The sequence below is a fragment of the Nesoenas mayeri genome (assembly GCF_963082525.1).
Source record: "Nesoenas mayeri genome assembly, chromosome: 6".
Lineage (NCBI taxonomy): Eukaryota > Metazoa > Chordata > Aves > Columbiformes > Columbidae > Nesoenas > Nesoenas mayeri.
The window spans coordinates 20,407,709-20,426,229 of NC_137545.1; the positions used below are offsets into that span (position 1 = coordinate 20,407,709).

Consider the following 18,521-nt stretch of genomic DNA (forward strand, 5'->3'; position numbering starts at 1 on the left):
TATTGAAAGAATATAAGAATATATTGAAAATATATTTTGGAAAGTAAAAATCCCCAAGAACTGCAGGAATAACATACCCAATACAACCTGAATGTGCTCTCAAACCATGCCATCATAAGACTATTAAAAAAAGAAACAAAACAAATCATAACCACCAAAATATAACGATAAAATTGAAATACCTTAAGCACAACCATACCAAAACATAGGATCTTAGTTATGATGAAGTCAAAAATCTAGCAGTATAAACATATTTAAAACTTTGATACAGAAAGTAATTACACATTAATCTAACTTTGCTCCAAAGTTTGCTATTTATTTACATTAGAAATGAAGTACTAACCAAAAATCTGAATTTTAGTTCCTAAAAAGACATCTTAAAGTCTGTAAATAGATTATTTACCTCATTCCACTATATCCAGTGAATGTGACTCTTACTCTTTCACTGTATTAGTTAAGTAAGATGATGATCGGGTGACCATTTCAAAAAGACCTTGCAATTAAGAGAAAACACTGCCTGAAGTCAGTTATAAATCCAGCGTTACATACAAGATAACGGGGTGATAACTGATTACCAAAGGCTTTCATTATGAAGATGATAATAACATAGGCTGCTAACAGACTGTCAATGTTGTAATGAAATAGACTTGGCTTAATCAAAATTCATTTTTCTTCAAACTGCCCATACACAAGGTTTTAATCAAATGGGGAAAAAAACCACACAAGCACAGACATGTATTTCATTACAATTGTTTGAACCAGACATTTCAACAAGCCTTCAACAAATTTAGCACTTCCAGCACACTTTATAGAGCAGTTTGAGTACTCTAGTAATTACTACAGTTTTGTGAACAGCCAGACTACGTTGTTCTTCCATACTGAGCAACACTTTCTAAAATTTCAGCCAAAATTAAACTGTTTGATCAGGCAGCTGTCCGGATCCAGAAGCCTCTCTGGCTGCCACCCCTCTCCATGGACTAAGTCTTCACACATGTAGTATTCACTCAAAGTGCACGTATGGAGTCCTGTTCAACGGCATAGGAATGACTTGTGCTATTCCACTGACATGACAGATTATGAAAAAGTGTCTTCAATACATGTTATGCACTCTTGCCTATTTTCACATGTATTCCTATATTCTATACATGTATATTTATAAATATTGTATGTATTTATAAGAAACTCCACAAAGACACTAAGTCACACGCAGTCAAGCTGTTCCTAGCTGAGAACAGGCTGACACAGAACTGGCCAACTCAAGTGACATTTATCTTATTTTTTAAACTAAATGTTCCCCTCAAATCCCCATCGTTGTGTCCTCCTCAAGGCAAGACTTCTCCCTCTGCTGACTAAACACAGTATTTCTACATACCTGACCTCTATAGTTTGTCAAATCCTGTAAAATCTGAATAGACTCGATATTAACAAGTGATATTTTTTCTAATCAGCTTCCCCCCTAGAGAGGTAAGTCCCCTTGCAAGGCAGAGCCGCAATGAACATGCCAAGTGTGATACATGGAACCCGCTCCAGAAACGAGCTGCAAAGCTGGAGACACTCAAAGACAAAAGACCAGCTCTAAAGGAACCCATGACATGAGATTAACTGATAAAACACAGCTTTAAAGTACCATTAGTACTAATGTCAGTACATATAGATTCTTCCCACAAAATCCAGGGCATGTACGACTAATTAAGGCACTGAACAAAGGTCCAGATACAAGGCCTTTCTCCTAAGCTGACTGCATTCCCAGTGTTTGTCTCTTCTCAGGGCTGCTTTCCTAGGTTGGTGTTAAACTACCTGTTGATTTCACCAGGCTTTAAAATACAGAACAGAGGTTAAGAGTTTCAATTCTTCAGGGTTTACTCTCAGATTGAAATGTCCCTGAATAAAACAAGTACACAGAGGTTTATTCTGCCAGACGACATAGCTCTTATTGTTGTGGTAATAAATAAATTAAAATCAAATAGAACAGTTCCCACATTTGTGGAACAGCTGGTTCTAAAACACCTCAGCTACCTCATAACAAAGGAGATTTCCCCCATCCTCACATAATGGGCAGTATTGTATCTTGTGACAGGTAAACCCCTCAACAAAATGTAAACAAACTGGGCAGAAGCTCGTGAGGTGGCAGCATGCCCAGCTTGGGGGGTGGCCCCACACCCCCCAGCTGAACTAATGAACTAATGCTCCCAAGGCATCCCGACACACAGCTGGGCAGGGAGAGGCCTCTGGTCCTGTTCTATTTCAACAAAACTCTACCTGCCAGCACTCTCCAAATCTGATGTTTCAGTGAGAAGCACAGTGATCATTGGCTGAAAAAGTTCTGCATCTCCCTAGAAAACTGAAGAACAAGGACAGGGTCTCCCACAGGTATCCAGGCTCAGCATCTGAAGTTCAACCCAGATGGAAATTATACCATGGATAACACTTTTCAGTAGTTTCAAATTCACACCACAAGTGTGTATCAAACATCTACACACACCATAAACACAGTTGCCAGTTGAAAAAGAGTTCTATACTGCAAAACAAAAAGTATCACAAACAGATCCTTTTATTCTCCAAGGTCTAAAGCATGTTGATATTTTAACACCAGAAGTAAACACAAAGCTTCTTTCTTTATGATGAAGTTATGAGATTATGTTCAATGAAATATCAGAACCAAGTAATGAATGAACTCCAAACACTAGCATCATGTGACTTAGAGAATTGCTTCACTACACAAACATACCATCTAAGCACATAAATATCAACATAACTTCCTCCTCCTCCAAAATAATCTGAAGATCTGGTACTTCATACACAAAACTGACATAGGCTAATTTACCCAAAGCACAAATGACAGTTTGATGTATTCATAGATTATGAAAGTGCAGTCCAACCCAGACAGAATCAATGTGAGTCAGGTGGAGCAAAGCCAACATGCTCACATCGATTTCCTAGCAACCACCTGCATTTTCAATTCAATCACCAGCTGATGCTCAGCATTGAAACAAAATATACATAAAATACTCACAGACACTCCTGTTCCACAATCCAAGAACCAGCACATTCATGGAAATTATTTAAAATAGCAGTTTTAAGGGCTACCACATGGGCTAAAGCACCACTATTTGCCTAATGTAACAATGCAAAAAAAGCCTTGCAGGTTGCAAAGTTCTTGCAAAACTCAGTACATGGGTGCAGTACAACTGAGGCAGTATTATGGTGCTGAGGCATTACAAGACACTACGCAAACAGTAACTCCTCACCATCCACCTCAGCTGGATTTTTGGTTACCATCTCAGAGCACCAGCAGGAAATTCAGAACCCTTTCCGCAGGTGATACCAGAAGGTCACTCTCCCTCTCATCTGGAACAGCCTCCTCTGCTTGGGTTTACAGTCACACTTTTCAACCAAGTAAAGCATACCATGCCAGAGTGTTTTTGAAGCCAGTAGTAGATTAGTATCAGGTTCCTGGAAATTAGGAAACAGATTGTAGCCCAAGGAATCACCTCAAGAGCTGCTTTGTGAAAGCATCATTTATCCAGAGAAGACCACTGTGCTGCAGGCAGGAAGTATCTGCTGTGTTTGTCATTCTTATAATTCTTCCCTCCAGCAGACAAATATAATCTCAAGTCTGAAGTCACACAACATCTGTTTTATAACCTTAGACACATACAGGTTCTGTAGCCCACACCTTCAGCTAAGCCCCTGCAGCTGCACATAGACCTGATTCAGTTGCTATTCTGTCTGCTGAATATCTGATATAGCAACACAAACCTGTGCTCATGTTTACAGTTTAAGTCTACAGTGAGCAGCAATTGCAGACCCAAGATTTTAGACATAAGACTTCAAAGGTTTAGGTACTCAAAAGCACAGTGTGCCCTTTTTTTTAACATGCTATGTAACAAATACATCGGATAACTGCTGAAGAAAATTTTAGGGCCTCTATCAAACCTGAAGACTTGCACACAACAGCTCTATTTTGGATATAACAACACTACAGAGGCATTATGCTTGTCCATGACATTCAGCCTACAATTGATTTTTAACACTTCACATTATTTGTTCTCTACTAAGAGGTATAGTAACATTTAAAGAAAGTCTAGTGGGCTGCAACCTGTTACACTACAGATGTTCTTACTTCACTCCAGCTCAAAGTAGCTTGTAGAAAGTTCAAGTAATTAGTCTATTGCATCAATAGTTTATTCAGTCTAAATAAACAAATCAAATTTAAATAAATAGTTATATATACACACATTCATTTTCCTGTACATAACAGTCCAGATCTCAAGAAGTCAATCTACAAAATTCAATCAGTTTTTGCTGTAAGCTGCTACTTGCTTTCATATAATAATCCATATTGTACTTTACATACTAAACATATTTCACACTTCCACCTTGCATCTGGGATTTTTCCTAATAAAATTTAACCAATTAATATATCCAGTTTAGTTTACTTGGTATCAAATAACCTAACAATACATATTCTCCCACTTAAATTCTTACATTTCATCTCCCTGACATTCAACTGCTTGGAGCAAGATGCCAGATAGCAATTGCTGTTGCATATGAAGTCACATTTGCCTTCAGATGATGACACCTCCTTTTATCAGGTTAATGTTTCCATATGAGAATCTTCTTACTTTATCTGTTTCTCCACTTCAAGAATTAGCCTTGATTAGTAATTAAGTGCTTTGATACAATCACAAAGCCACCTGTGAACTGCCACACCTTCCTCAATGCAATAGGCTCTTAATCTTCTGTTCAGACTCTCCAGTGGCACCAGCCCTTTCTTTCTTTGCCCCAAGTTTCCACCACCTTAAGCTCAGAAGTCAGATATACCAGGATTCAGCTTAGTGCCAACTGTTGCTTTAGACACTGTCTAAAGAGTTAAGTGTTTATTATAAAATATTGTTCTGAGTATTGGTGGGAAGATACAAAGCCTCTTCAATATTATTTGTTAAATTCAAATAGTATCAACTCTTTAAGGAGTTAATTCATGTTGCTGTTTAATAAAGTCCTAATTGTGACCAGCAACCACAGCAAGAACTGCAAGAGTCTGTATGAAGTTAAGGAGAGATTAACACATCACCCTGAGCAACCTGGGTGTGAACTTGACACAAAGCAGGTGGCTGTCTATACACTCATACCCTGGAGAACAGTGTGCCCACAGTAATTAAAAGATCCACAAGCCTCTCTTCATCTCACAGGAAAGCTTCTCCACAAAAAAAAAAACAACAAAAAAAGAAATCCTGTGCTGCTTTCTCTTGCTCCATGACAAAAATTTTAAGCCTACAAGCTACTGAATCAACATTTAGTTACACTCAATCAATATTCCCTTTTAACAAGGGCCAAACTGTTTATGGTTTGATTTGAATAAGTTATAATACAAGCTATTATGGCAAGATTAAGATCAGTGCACACTCCACCTCTGAGGCACTCTCACTTCCCAGCAGACAGAACAGTTACTCCAGTACAACTGCGTCCTGGGGAGCTTTAGAATCCTACTGTTTTCAAAGCAGTGCAAGTTGAACACTTAATCCTCAAAATACCTGCTCATAAGTTTTTAACTCAAATCTCACCACCAAACCAAGCTTACTAAAAATAACCAGTCAACAGCATAACCAAAAAGTTCAGGAAAAAGTAATTTCAAGGAGGAGTTATCTTCCTCCTAATTTTTTAGTAAGTTTTTCAGCACACCTATAATCTTGTTAAGTCTTCAACACACATTGTGCAACTATGATCCCCATATTCCACTGCAACACTACATTAAAATACAAAATTCAAGCCAGGAATGTCACCAAGATATAAAATCTCTCCACTCTTACAGCACCTGAGATTTCCCACAACAGGACACTCAGGTAAGTATAGAGTTGCTTGTCTTTTTATAGACATTTTCCCATCTCCATAATACTCATTTTAAAAAAGTAGGAAGCATATTACAATCTTCAAACACATCAATTTCCAATTACATTGTTTAGCCTCCAGAGACATTTTTATTTGGAAACAGGAACATTTAGATAAACACTCACAGACTATGAGTCAATACCACATACTCTCCTTCCTCCCCTCACAGGTGATGGATATCTGGATAAGATCCTTAACAGTTTGGTCTTTGAACTATCAAGAAAGCCATGTTTCTGCAGGTCACTCTCTAGTGACTATTGGATAAACAGCAGAAAAAAAAATCTGTGATCAAAGATATACATCTAAAGTACCACAAATGTGTTTTGGTTTGTTTTATTCTTGCCATAGGAAGTCTACTTTGCAGAAGCAATGCAACATCACGAGAGTGCACCTAAATCTGACACAATAGCATCTGAAGCTTTGACACCATTTCAAGCACTGCAGGGAAGATGCAATAGGTATGATGAATGAAAATTTTGTTTAAAGTAGTTTTGGTTGCAGCTTTGCCAGGAAAAATTAACCTTATAGTTCAAAAGAGGCAGAAAATCTGAACCATCATAAAGAAGGCTGCAAGAAAAAAGCACCTTGGTTTGGATTGTCCTAATATTGCTGATAAAAAGCCATACAGTATCAATGTACCCAACAACAGGCCAGTTATTTCTACCAGATTTTTCAATGAGCCTTCTAGGTCTCACAAATAGATCAAGCAGCTCCAGATTAAGTGGAAGTCACTTGAGCAGGACTCAAGAGTTCATCACTTGCTGCCTGCAAATCAGCAAGGCAGAAGAATTGTCTTCCTCTCCCATCACTCACTTCAAGACTTGAGTATTACCATCAAACACAAACTCTACCTAGATCCTCATATCCAAGCTACATTTCACTATCAGCACTTTCACGTGCAACATTGCAAACATGTTTCAAACACGTCTAAGGTGATCAGAGGGAACCTTAAGACAGATATAGCTTTCTTAATTGTTTTTGTTGTTGTTGTTCCTACACAAAAAAAATGGGTGGGCTCTATGTACATCAAGACAGTTGTACCTGCAGTGTGCATCAAGCTTTCCAGGAGCTCCCTTACACTCCCAAAGCCAAGTATCCAGCAGTTTTATCATTTTGACCATAAACTCTTCAAAACAATCCTCTGGATTAAGAATAAAAATTATTTAGAGCAAAAATAGAAATCCATTCTGGTCCTATGATCCTGTAGCAACCCCCAGTGTGCTGGTTTGACTGAAAATGAGTTCATTTTCTTCATGCAGTTAGGAACCTTTCTTTTCCATAGCTAGCACCGTCATTATTTGGACTTAGTTTAAAAAAAAAAAGAGAACACCCCAGCACAGAGCTAATGTTTTTAATTGCTCTGCCATGAGAGCCAAGGACACTCTGAGTGCTCTGCCCACAGGTGTGAGGCATCGAGGAAGGGGGGCAGAGATAGGGCAAAGCTTGACTGACACTCATACTTATCAGTAAGAGTATTTCATCCCATTAGCACCATGCTAATTATTTAAGAAGATTCAGGACCTCCCGGCTGGCTCTTCTGCTCTCTCCCTCTCTCTCTGGGGCACAGGTGTGGAAGTCTCAGTTAGGACATTTAGTTCACCCTTTTGCCATTTTGCAGAGGTCTCTAGGCTTTTCTGCATTTTTCCTCTCTTTTGGATCCGCTATTCAGGACTGGGGTATCACTTCCTGGGACTGGCTGCTCAGTGTGGACAGAGTTGGCGGGGAATTGCCTTAATTGCCTTTTATCTCTATTTTATACATATATTTACTAGTAGTGTCTTAGTATTTTGTTATTTTATTAATCTGTGTTTAACTCAATCCAAGTTTCTCCCTTCTCTTTTGATTCTCTCCCCAATGTGGGGGAAGGGGGTGAGTGAGCTGCTATCATGGTTGTATTCCTAGCTCAGGTTAAATCACAACAGAGAGCAATGTCAATATCTTGTAAAAATACAGGTGTCAAGTTCGCCATGCCTGTGTTTCCACAGAGAAGGTTATCGCTCATGTCACGTGCATCTTCACGAAAGCCTGTTTTTCCTGCTTTTCAAAGATTAAATAAGTGGCTGCAGAAATTAAGCAATAACCAATCTAAAATAAATCCCTAAATACCAGCTAAACTGTTTTTTTTTTCAGGAACAGCAATTTCCTCATATGTTCAAACCAAAGGAAATCTCAATATGGAAGGTAACAACTTCTGAAAGACCCATTTGTCTCAGTGAGCAGCACTGTTTGACAGATCTCCTGCAAGAGCATCAAATGCCCCTCAGTGATAAGAACTAAAGGCTTTCAGAGTTGCTAACATTTGACTACATGCCCATGACATCCTAACCCTCCGAAAGCAGGCAAGCTCAGCTTATGGCCTTGGGCCACAAATGTCCTGTTAGAATAATTCAGACAGTCCCTCGCTTTCTTCTTAAAAGAGTTGAGAGCAAACCATGGGCTGCATAACAACTCTCTCACCCACTGCCTGCCCTATCTGCCACTTTACTGCCTCCACACACAGCTCAATGGAGAGCAGCAGGTTGTCTACAACTTAAAACTGAACATGCTCCTACAGGATATCAAGCCAATGCATATGTAGAAAATCCACACTCAATAATGGGGAAATCACAAAACAAATACAAGTCAATCTCATATCATGGTATTATAACTGTGGCATTTAAAAATCAATTACTAGAATAAATCCGATAGCCAGTGAAACAACTTTGAACTAGACAACTTGACTACTTGTCTTCCCATGGTCTCAGGAGACCTGAGATTCCTTACTACTACATAAGAAAAAGAAAAGGTAGTTGACATGGTTAAAACTATTAACTTCTCTGACACTTGGGTTAGAGCCTAATCTACACATACATTTTTGGCAGCATTCACATAAGCGGAAGTTTCACGTGTCTGTGAACAGAGGACTGACAGACACACGCAAACTTCGCTTGTGACACGTGCAGCCTCAAAGCATTTCACAAATACTGAACCTCCGCTCCAGTTGTTGAGGTGACTGCGAGTGACTTCCCATTTTAACATAACCTCCCTACAGACACAAGTAAGACGCTAAAAACCACGTTCCTTCGGTTTCACCCGGCCCCTACAGCGGCGAGCCGCTTCAGCACTCCACCCGCGTTTGGGCTCTCCCGCCTCCCGCCCCGCAGCCCCGCCGGGCCTCCCCCGGCCCCGCCAGCCCACGCCCGCACCGGGCGGCAGCGACACCGCTATCCGCGGCTCAGGCTGCCCCGCGCAGACCCGCACCGGCAGCCGGCCGCCCCGGGAGCCCGCCCAGCCTGGCACGGACCCTCCGCCACAGCCCGGGGCCCGCTGCGCCGCGGGGACCCCCGCCCGCACCCACCGCTTTTTCGGGATGGAGCCGGAAGCCGGCGCGGCGGAGCCGCCCTGCGCCTTGCAGGGGCTCGGGGAGAGCGCTTCCCGCCCAGGGGCCCGCGGCGAGCCCCGCAGGTGCCCGGAGATGATGCGCAGCCGCCGCCGGGCGGAGGACGGGGAGCCGCCGCCGCTTCCCGCTGCCTCCTCCGCCGAGGCCGCCATCGCACTTCCGTGTTGTGCCGCTGATCGCCGCCGGGTGAGAGGTCGGGCAGGCGGATGGCACCTCCCGGCGCTCCCCTCATATGGGCCGTCCCGGCGTGCACCGCCTCCCGCCCCGCCCCGGGGCAGCGGACGGGAGCGCGGGCAGCGCAGGGCAGCGGGACCCGGCCTGTGGGCTGCCCGTGCTCACCGGCAGCGGGCGGCGAGCGCCGGCGCTCCGGAGCCGTGGCCTGTTTTCCATGAGCCGCCGAGCCGCCCGCCGGCACAGCCTGCCCCGGCGGTTCCGTGCTTACGTGACGAAACGGGAGACAGAAAAGGGTTTATTGGAGATTTCTCACGTCTTGTGGTGTAATTATCGCCTCTAGATCTCGAAGCAGATTTGAGAGAACACAAAGGTGCATATTCTTTACAGCTGAGGGTTGCCTAAGCTAATGATGAAATGCTAATTAATGGCAGTAACGTACGTGGGTTACTTAAGACACAGATTGGTGAGGTGACAGTCCTACAGGAGCTACAGATTTTGTCATTATTGTTGACAGGGACACAGGACCCTGGTGAGTGAAGGGCTGTGGATCCAGCTGCCTCTACCTGAGAGACTTGGCTGCTTGTCCCACACCACACGCCTCCCCATCACCCACACACCCCAGCAAACCCACACCATGATGTGACAACCATGATGTGGTGGGAATGTGTCCCCTTCTGTACCCAAGACAGCCATCACTGGGTACAGAGCTGTCAATCCTGGCTGTGTTTGAGCCTGCAGGAACAGCTGGGATTCACCCTGTAGCATCACTTTGCAGAGGGAGAAGACCTGGGATTTAAGGGGAGACACAGATGTGATGGCAACCCCAGGTGCTTTCTGCTGCTAGGAATTTACCATCATGCACCAGAGTGCTTTGGTCAGCTTTGAATTTTCACTCACAAAAAGATGTGGAAACTGGAAAGATTTTAAAGGAGAAGAGATAAGGTGTTTGTTTTTTCATCAGAGAATGAAAAAAAGGCTGAACAAGCTGAGCCCAGACTGCAGTAAAGTGAAAGGAGGCAGTCAATCTGTCCTCCAAGTCTTTGCTATGCTGGTGAGAAGTAATGAGCTCAAACGGGGAGATATAACTTCAGTACTAGCATTAGACCACTTTCTAATGGCAGTGAAAATGAAAAACTGTTGTAGTCTGCCTAAGCAGAGAACGAAGTCACTTCATTAGACAGCGTTAAGAACAGACAACACACATCTATCAGAGATGATATGGTTGTACTCACGCTGTTGAAGCCTACTTGGTTGTCACACAGGACCTACTTTCATGATCAGCTTCTGCAGCTGGATGGCACTGACCAGCCGTTTGTAAGTTTTGAAGCGGAATGTTAATATCTATGTGATTACTAATAAACACATGAAAATTCATAGAACTCTTACCCTCTTAAGGGACCTATTTCGCCCATGATACTTCAACACAATACGTTTCCATTAGGTAAGCAACAAGCAGCAGGTCCTCCAGGGAGCAGTATGTGGTGCACAAGCAGTGAGATTTCGGTTCGGTTCCGTGCTTCACGTGTGATATTTGTTCTTCTTTGAGTCATAGCTCCCCATATATAAACCAGAGATAACAATATCTCCCTAGAGAGACTGACTTGAAGACAAATACACTAAGGACAGTGTGACAATCAAGGATCAAGCTCTGCAAGTCCTACTGGTGAAAAGCAGTACATTAAAGCCACCTAGGTATTATTACTATTTATTTTGCTTTCACTCTCACCGTTGTTAATTGATTTTATGCCTTTCATGTACTTTGACTATAAAATAGTCTGTAATTTTCCTGGGGCAGGAGTTGCACTAGTTGCAATGGGGTCTCCGCTTTAGGATAGTTTTCCGGTATTATTGCAACATTAACAGCTGTTCCGGCAGTTTGATAGTTTGGTTATGGAGTTAAATTTCCCCCCTGTGAACGATTTGTATACTGCTTTCTGGATTAACTCATGCATGTCCTCATTTATCTGTGTGATACTGTGGAGGCAGTCTGTGGGGAACAAACACAGGTCTCTCAACTGAGTTTCCGTTCACATTGTTTACTGAAGTTCTAGATATAGCTGGGGGGGGGGGGGACTTTAAGCCACAGTTATCTAAATTTTTCCACATTGCTAAGTGCTGGCAAAGAGATACTAGATTCATTGCAGCAGGCTTCAGATTTTCCTAGAATGTTTCTTTGTCTCACAGTCACTTGTAAGGAACAACAGTAAGCCCATTGTTCATTTATTTGATCCTAATCATAGAGGTTCCCAGTAAAAAAAAAATCAACTAATATCTGATAAGCAATATTTGTCACACCCTCAGAACATAATTCTCCAAAAAGTTCCAAAGTAATTGTCGTGTGTGTGTGTCCAGAGATTTAACTGGGGGTGGTAGAGGCATGGTGGTATGGTTTGGAAACCAGGGAGCGCCCTTGTCTTACACAGAGCGAAGGTACAGCTAAGCAACACCTCATTTTTGTGTAAGAGGGGTAAGAAAGCTGAACTCATGCCAGTGCTCTGCATGCAATCCCCAGCTCCCTTGAAAGGACAGCAGTCTTCATAAAAAGAAGCAGCAACATAATAACAGATCATGAGGTCAGGGTTTCTTGTCATTTGCCTGAAGTGAACCACTGGCATGTTTTCAAAAAATATGTCTAATTGCTTCATATAATGTCTATCTGATTAGTAGAAGTGTTCAAAAGAAAACGTAGGAAACACAATAATTTTGGAAGTAATAGGGTTGTGACACCAAAGAGAACTGATTTCAGTAAAAATGCCAGCAGATCTACAGTGTGGTAGTTTTAAGTATGCTGATTGTTGCCAAGCCAAAGCAGCAGCATTTGCCATTCCATGAGTTGTCCTTCCCACATACCTGTGTGCATCTGCAAGTGTGAGATGCCAGCTCAACGTCATCATGTCATCAAAGACCTGCATTTCCAGAATTGTGCACATTGGCATTTCTAAGAAAAATAGTTTTAGAGAGAGTTTACAGTGTAATATGAAATAAAGTAGCCAAAATACTTCAAACTTTCAGAGAGGCCTTCATAACAAGCTGTCTTGGAGCTCTTATTTCACAGTAGTCCTGTGGGAAGGCTCAGAGGGGACATGCTGCTCAGGACAAAGGCTACACTCTTGTGCAACCCATACACAGGCTGTGAAAAGAAAAGACTCCTTGATAAATTTTCTTGCTTTGAATGAAGTTCTTCAACCAACTTTTGAAAATAACCTAATGTAGCATGGGAGCCCTTGAGATGTATGTATCAGATGTGGAAAATTAATTGATGGTACACACATCCAGACTTAGAAGCTTCAGCAAGTTACAAGTTGCTGAAAGAGCAACTTTACACACAACTAGAAGAGAAGGTAGAGTACTATATTCAACTTAAACTGTAAAAAGAATTTTGAAAAATTTCCAAGAATTTTTATTGAAACCTGTGAAAGTTCCTGGCCCCAGCCGAAACTAGCAGGAATTGCCAGTGTTGTAGTACATGCCTGTGCTGTTCCTTTACTAAGTAGCAGAAAAAGGTTGTGGGACTTTTTATTTATTTTTATTTTTCAGTTTTAAAGTGGCACAGCTTTGAGTTATGGGATAATTCACTTCACTGCTTCTGACAGCAACACAAGAACATTATCATAATAGTAGCTAATGAGAAAACGAACCTAAAGAATCCTCTGCTTTCTTGAAAGATGGGAAATCAGAAACTAACTTTTTCAAGAGTCTTCATTTCAAGACGCTACTTGCAAGATTTAAACAGAACGAAACGCCTACTTGAATAAGGTGTGGTTTAGATGTTCTTGCTTTCTCCAGTTCAACTATTGTTCAGATGCAATTGACACTAATATATAAGAACACCTTTTTAGTTGCACTCCTGTACAAAAAGCCGCCGCCTACAGAAGAGGTGGGGTTTTGGCTGCCCTAGGTAAAGGATGGGTGTGGGACATCCGCAACTGAGTCATGGGCTCAGAAGAAGCTGGTGAGGCAATAAAAGGGGGAAAAGGGCATAAGCCCTTGAGATCATGTTTCAATTAGACGTTTTTTCACCAGAGGGGAAAAAAAAAAAAAAAGTTTACACCAGTTCATGAACATGTCATTCAACACCAAGTTATTCATGCTCTGAGAGGAGTTTTGTTGATATATTTGAATGGACCAAGAAGTTTTTCTGAAAGGAACAGATTTGACTAAGACGTACTTAGGCTTTGTGCCATTTGTGTAGAGTCAGCAAAGACCCTGGGGGAAAGGCACCTCATCCATCCATCCATCCATCCATCCATCCATCCATCCGTCCATCCGTTACCAGCTTATGGCAATATGGGACTCAGCTTGCACGCCTCAGTGTCACAGAACAGAAAGGCTCAGGCCTCAGAGCTTACAACTAGGGAGAAGCCTGCAGGACCTCAAGCCGTTGCCAAGGGTCAGCCTGGATTTAGAAAGGCTACACAAGGATGGGAGGAGCTGAAACTAAGAAAAAAGTGTTAAAAGCCTGCAGAATATGGGCCATGAATGTAACCTCCTCTCTAGGAATCTCCTACTAGAAGCTGACCTTTTTTATATGGAAAAGGTTAATGGGCAGCATGCTCTCTCTTTAAACATACGAAAATACAGATTTTTTCTACATGGTGGTCAGCTCTCCTGTAAAGAGGGAAAGTGTCAAAGATGATAAACTATTTCAGCTTTCAGTCAACAAGATGATCTGAACAGCTCAGAAATGCTAGATCTTAGAAGTCTGTATCTGAACAAGAGCTGATCACTGAGAAGCAAGTGCTAAATCCTTGTCCCTAATATATTAAAAAAATGCATATCAACTGTTGCATATCAGCATATCAGTGGCCCAAGACAGAGTTATTAGTAATATGTTATTATTATGATCTGTGTACTAGTAATAACTCCAGGTCTGACTTTTCTGTATATCACATTTTGCATGAAGGAAAAATACTTGCTAAATTGTTAACTATATGCAGAGATGAGTTTGTGCATCAATCAAGTCAAGTCACACTTTCTTAGCTGTTGCAACTCCTGTACACCTGCGTCTTATCTCGGTGACTTAATCTCATAACTATTGTCTGTTATCTTTATTTACTTTTAGAAGCTCCATTTTTCATTCCAGCTTTATGCCATCCTGTGGAAGAGTCTGGCAGGAAGTGTTGCAACTCTGAAAATCCCCTTTTGAGAAGTAGCATGACCCTTCTCAACCCAGTTTATTAATTTCTCCTGAATATAGTTGGTAGTTTCCTTTTGAGAGATTTAATTCATATAATTATGACACTCTCCTCATTTAGATAGTTATGTATGTTTGGTAAAGAAAGATGACCTCCTATATTTTCTCAAAATATGTTGCTTTGATAGCCAGCAGACAGTACAGAAACATTCAATGGGGAATTGAGGCAGGAGAAGCTGGATGCAGTAAGCATTAATCATGTTCAAAAATTTGTCCCAATAATCCTACATCCTGGCACCCCCCTGTGCTCTAATGTGTACTGAGTGTGAGATGGGCTCAGGATACTGTTGGGATCTCTGTGTACATCTGATCCTTCAGGGAGCTACTGGAACCTAAAATGTATTACAGCATTTTCTTAAATAATCCATTTTAAGTATGTAGTTTGATGCACTAAAATTCTTGCACTAGAATTCTCTCAATCTGCCACAATTTCTAAGAATTTAGAGGAGGAGGAAGAAACTACCTACTAACGGCATTTGCTTAATTCTACATTCCCCTTACTTATGTCCCTAGACATATTATTGCTTCTAATAACCACTGTTTTACTCCTAAGGGTATATAACGTATAAACTGTTTTGTGGAAGAGAATGTTGCTTTGGTTTTAATTAGAAACTCAATCCCTGTGAATAGTTTTGAGAATATTAGAGGTATGACAAGAGCTCTACAACTTCTGGGTGACAAATAGCATCTCAGGAGGAGGAGAAATACAAGGGTATGGAGAGGGCTGATGGGGGCTAAATGCAGTTTAAGTCTGTTGGATTTTTACTTGCTTAATTAAAATATGAATAAGGTGCTGATGAAAAGCCTAGTGTTTTCGTGCAGTTCTTGACTGAATCTTATTACAGAATTCTTTACTGCTGGAAGATAGACTAAGCAGAAATATTTAACATATTTCAGTTAAAGCTGTAACACTTAACTGTTGTGGCTAAAAAAACCCAAACGTTTCCTAGATCAGATAGCAAGGCAGCTTAGCAAACAAATCAGCTATTGCAAATCCTTCCTTGGAGCTTAATGGGAAGGAACAATTTCTTCTAGTGTCTATTACATTTTAAGACAATTACCTGAGTGTGCTCTAGGGAATGCCAAGGTCTGCAGCATCAGACACACAATTAAGCAATGTAATTGCATAAACACCGTATTTGGGACGGGCAAAGTGTTTGAACAGACCGTGTGAAAACGATTCCCAAAGGGAAGCTAACAAATAATAATGTGATTCTTTAAAATGAACAAAACAGTCTTTATATGTGAGTTGTGTTTGACTGAAGTGTTTGATTCTACTTTTAGGGTTCCCTTCAAGTAATGCCATTGTTGTGGTCACTTTTCATGCACAATTGATTTTTTTTTTCTTTTGCTTGAAATGATACATTTTTCAATGATCTCAAGGGAATGGATGTCAAAGCAGAATGAAACATCTACAGCTTAGATTAAAGCTGTTAACGCTGTCTCAATAATACTTATATTATTCTCATATGATCTTATATTACTGCATAATTATCTCCCACACAATAGTACAATTGCCATGTAAAGGTAGCTTCTAATGGAAAGTTAAGATTTTATAACTAACAAGGGAGAATTTTATTAAACACCTAAATTTCCCAGTGCATGATAAGTGCTTTGTGAAAATGGTAGACAGAATACGACTCTGAAGCCTCTGTGTTTGTTCTGATATATGCGGGCACCCGTATCCTTTTATAATTCAGATGCACAGTCTTTCAACACACAGCTAAGCGTGAATACCATGGCTGCCACCGAGTCTGCTGGGGGCGCGGGTTCAGCTGTGTCCTCATGTCCTGCAGCAGACTGGCAGTTTATGTGCTGAGCTACATGCACTTCTATCCAAACAGCCACCGTTCTCCCAATCCACTAGATTTGTATCTTTGTTTAGCCCTCACGGATATCCACTTCCCTCTGACTCTGTTCCCCCAAATTTTCCTGCAATGCTACATTATTCCTTCTAGTCTGGCCCAGCTTCCCTCTGCATGTCCAAATCAGAGGTGCCTTCCGACAAATCAGAGATGCTTTCCTTGTCTGCGCTGACGAGATATAGGGGAACGATACAATTCACCTTCATTTTTAGAGGCATGCTGCAGGATGGCAAGTTTAGAAAGACATTCAAGAACAAATGCAGAGATGATGAGAAGAAATGAGATAAGAGTTGGTCAGAGTGTAGACAGAAACAGGTGGTGTTATTAGGCGTTGAGTGGTCTCTTTTCATGTGCTGTGCCAAAAGTGGATCAAGCACTCTAAGCAATTGTATGGCAAGATAGTCCAGCAAGGGCTTTTTACGGGCTTGTGCCACAGAAAGCTTCAGCAGGAGACTGCTAATGCCATGAGCACAAGATCTTCTGTGTCCTTGACCCAGGTTTCTTTTGTACCTCTGCTGTTCCTCAAGGAATGGAGCAATGGGAAGGAGGAGTCGCAGTCAGCGAAAGAGGAACCGGAGGCACAGAGCTGTGAACAGGGAACTTAACCACAGGCTGGTGAGCACCATCCACCACGCGGTGTTGCACTTGTGGCTAACCACAGCAGAAAGGGAGTGATTTCCTGGTTTACATCAGCTAAATTGTCATTATGCCAGTACTATCCCATTTGCGTTTTGTTTGGGGCAGAAGCCTGCATCTCCCAGAGCTCATTTTCATTCCCCGTTTCCTGGACCTGGATTGAAGCTCTTCAGTTTTGCCCCATCTGAGAAACAAAAACCAGAAGGAGGAGACAGGCTGAAGTAATAATAACGAGATCAAGTAGTAAATCAAGGAAGTTTGAACAAATGTGGCTAATTGTGTCATTCTGTGAAACAAAACAAATGTTGATTTAACTATAATTTAGGCTAGGGAGTCAAAGGCAGCTGAACAGAATATTTGTATGAGTAAAAGCAACATTTCTGCTCAGATGCAAATCTGTTGCAGTTTTTAAAATACAGATTTAACATCAGAGATGCTAGTAAAAAAATTACGTTTTTCAGGATTTTGCAAATTACAGCACAGTATATTAAGAGGAATGAATGGCAATTTATCTGAATATGCAAGGCTATAAACTGGTGCAGTTCAGCAGCTGCTCCACAGGCAGCTAAACTGTCTTTGTGATGAGAGCAAGAGCCTCTTGGAGAAGGGCAGAGTGGACAGTCATGGGTAGGAACTGTTAAAAAGCATCATTACCTGTAAGTAAGCAAGCACTGCTAGAGTGGGCTGGATTGTGAGAGTCACTCGCAGGCAGCCTGGCAGGCTGTCTCCCCTTCATTTTTAAAATTATTGGTTATTTGTTTATTTTAACTTTGGAAAATTTTGTTTCCTTCCCGATGATGATGTGATTTGAATTCATCTGCATATTTGATTATTGTATTGTAGAAGCTTAAATAAGTATATAAAATGAAAGCATAGCTTCAGTCCATTCTGAGGAATTGGCACCAGCAAGACACCTTAAATGCTCCCAGTGCTGCTGCCCTGCCAGACCTGAGGGCTCCAGTCTCGGGAGCTGTTGGGGCAGTGCTGTTCACCAGGGCTTTGTTTCCACAGAGAAATGTGGTGCATACAAGGGATAACAAAGGCAGCTCCTTTTTTTGAAGAACACCAAATAGATTAAGCTGGTCTCAGCTGAAAAGGATGCCATCAATTTAGACAGCAGCCTGCTCTTTCAGCTGAAAACATGGGAAATGGAGCAGCACAAATGGGTGAACTGCTTGATTCTCCAAAATATTTGTGAGATAATTAATCTCTACTGCTTGCTTTGTTTGATAGGGGACCAGCTTACTGCTCCATTACATGCAATGATATTGCTGAAGAAGGTAGGCATTTTCAAATGAGAGAAAAACAGAATTTATTTTCTCTTTAACACAACATTCTTTGTGTGTTGAGAAGTAAAAAAACAAACTGTCCTTGTGTTTGCGGC

General features: G+C 41.4%; 1 protein-coding gene across 2 annotated transcripts in view; it reads right to left on the minus strand.

Annotated features, from left to right (window-relative positions):
- The window catches only part of AGPS (alkylglycerone phosphate synthase), a 53,307-nt gene extending 43,848 nt beyond the window's left edge, over positions 1–9,459 (minus strand). For both annotated transcript variants that reach the window (XM_080347142.1, XM_080347141.1), the window contains exon 1: positions 9,227–9,459. In XM_080347142.1, the coding sequence (XP_080203268.1) occupies positions 9,227–9,420 (194 nt within the window). In that variant the 5' untranslated portion in view covers positions 9,421–9,459. The remainder of the gene's footprint in view (positions 1–9,226) is intronic.
- Between the last annotated feature and the right edge of the window lie 9,062 nt (positions 9,460–18,521).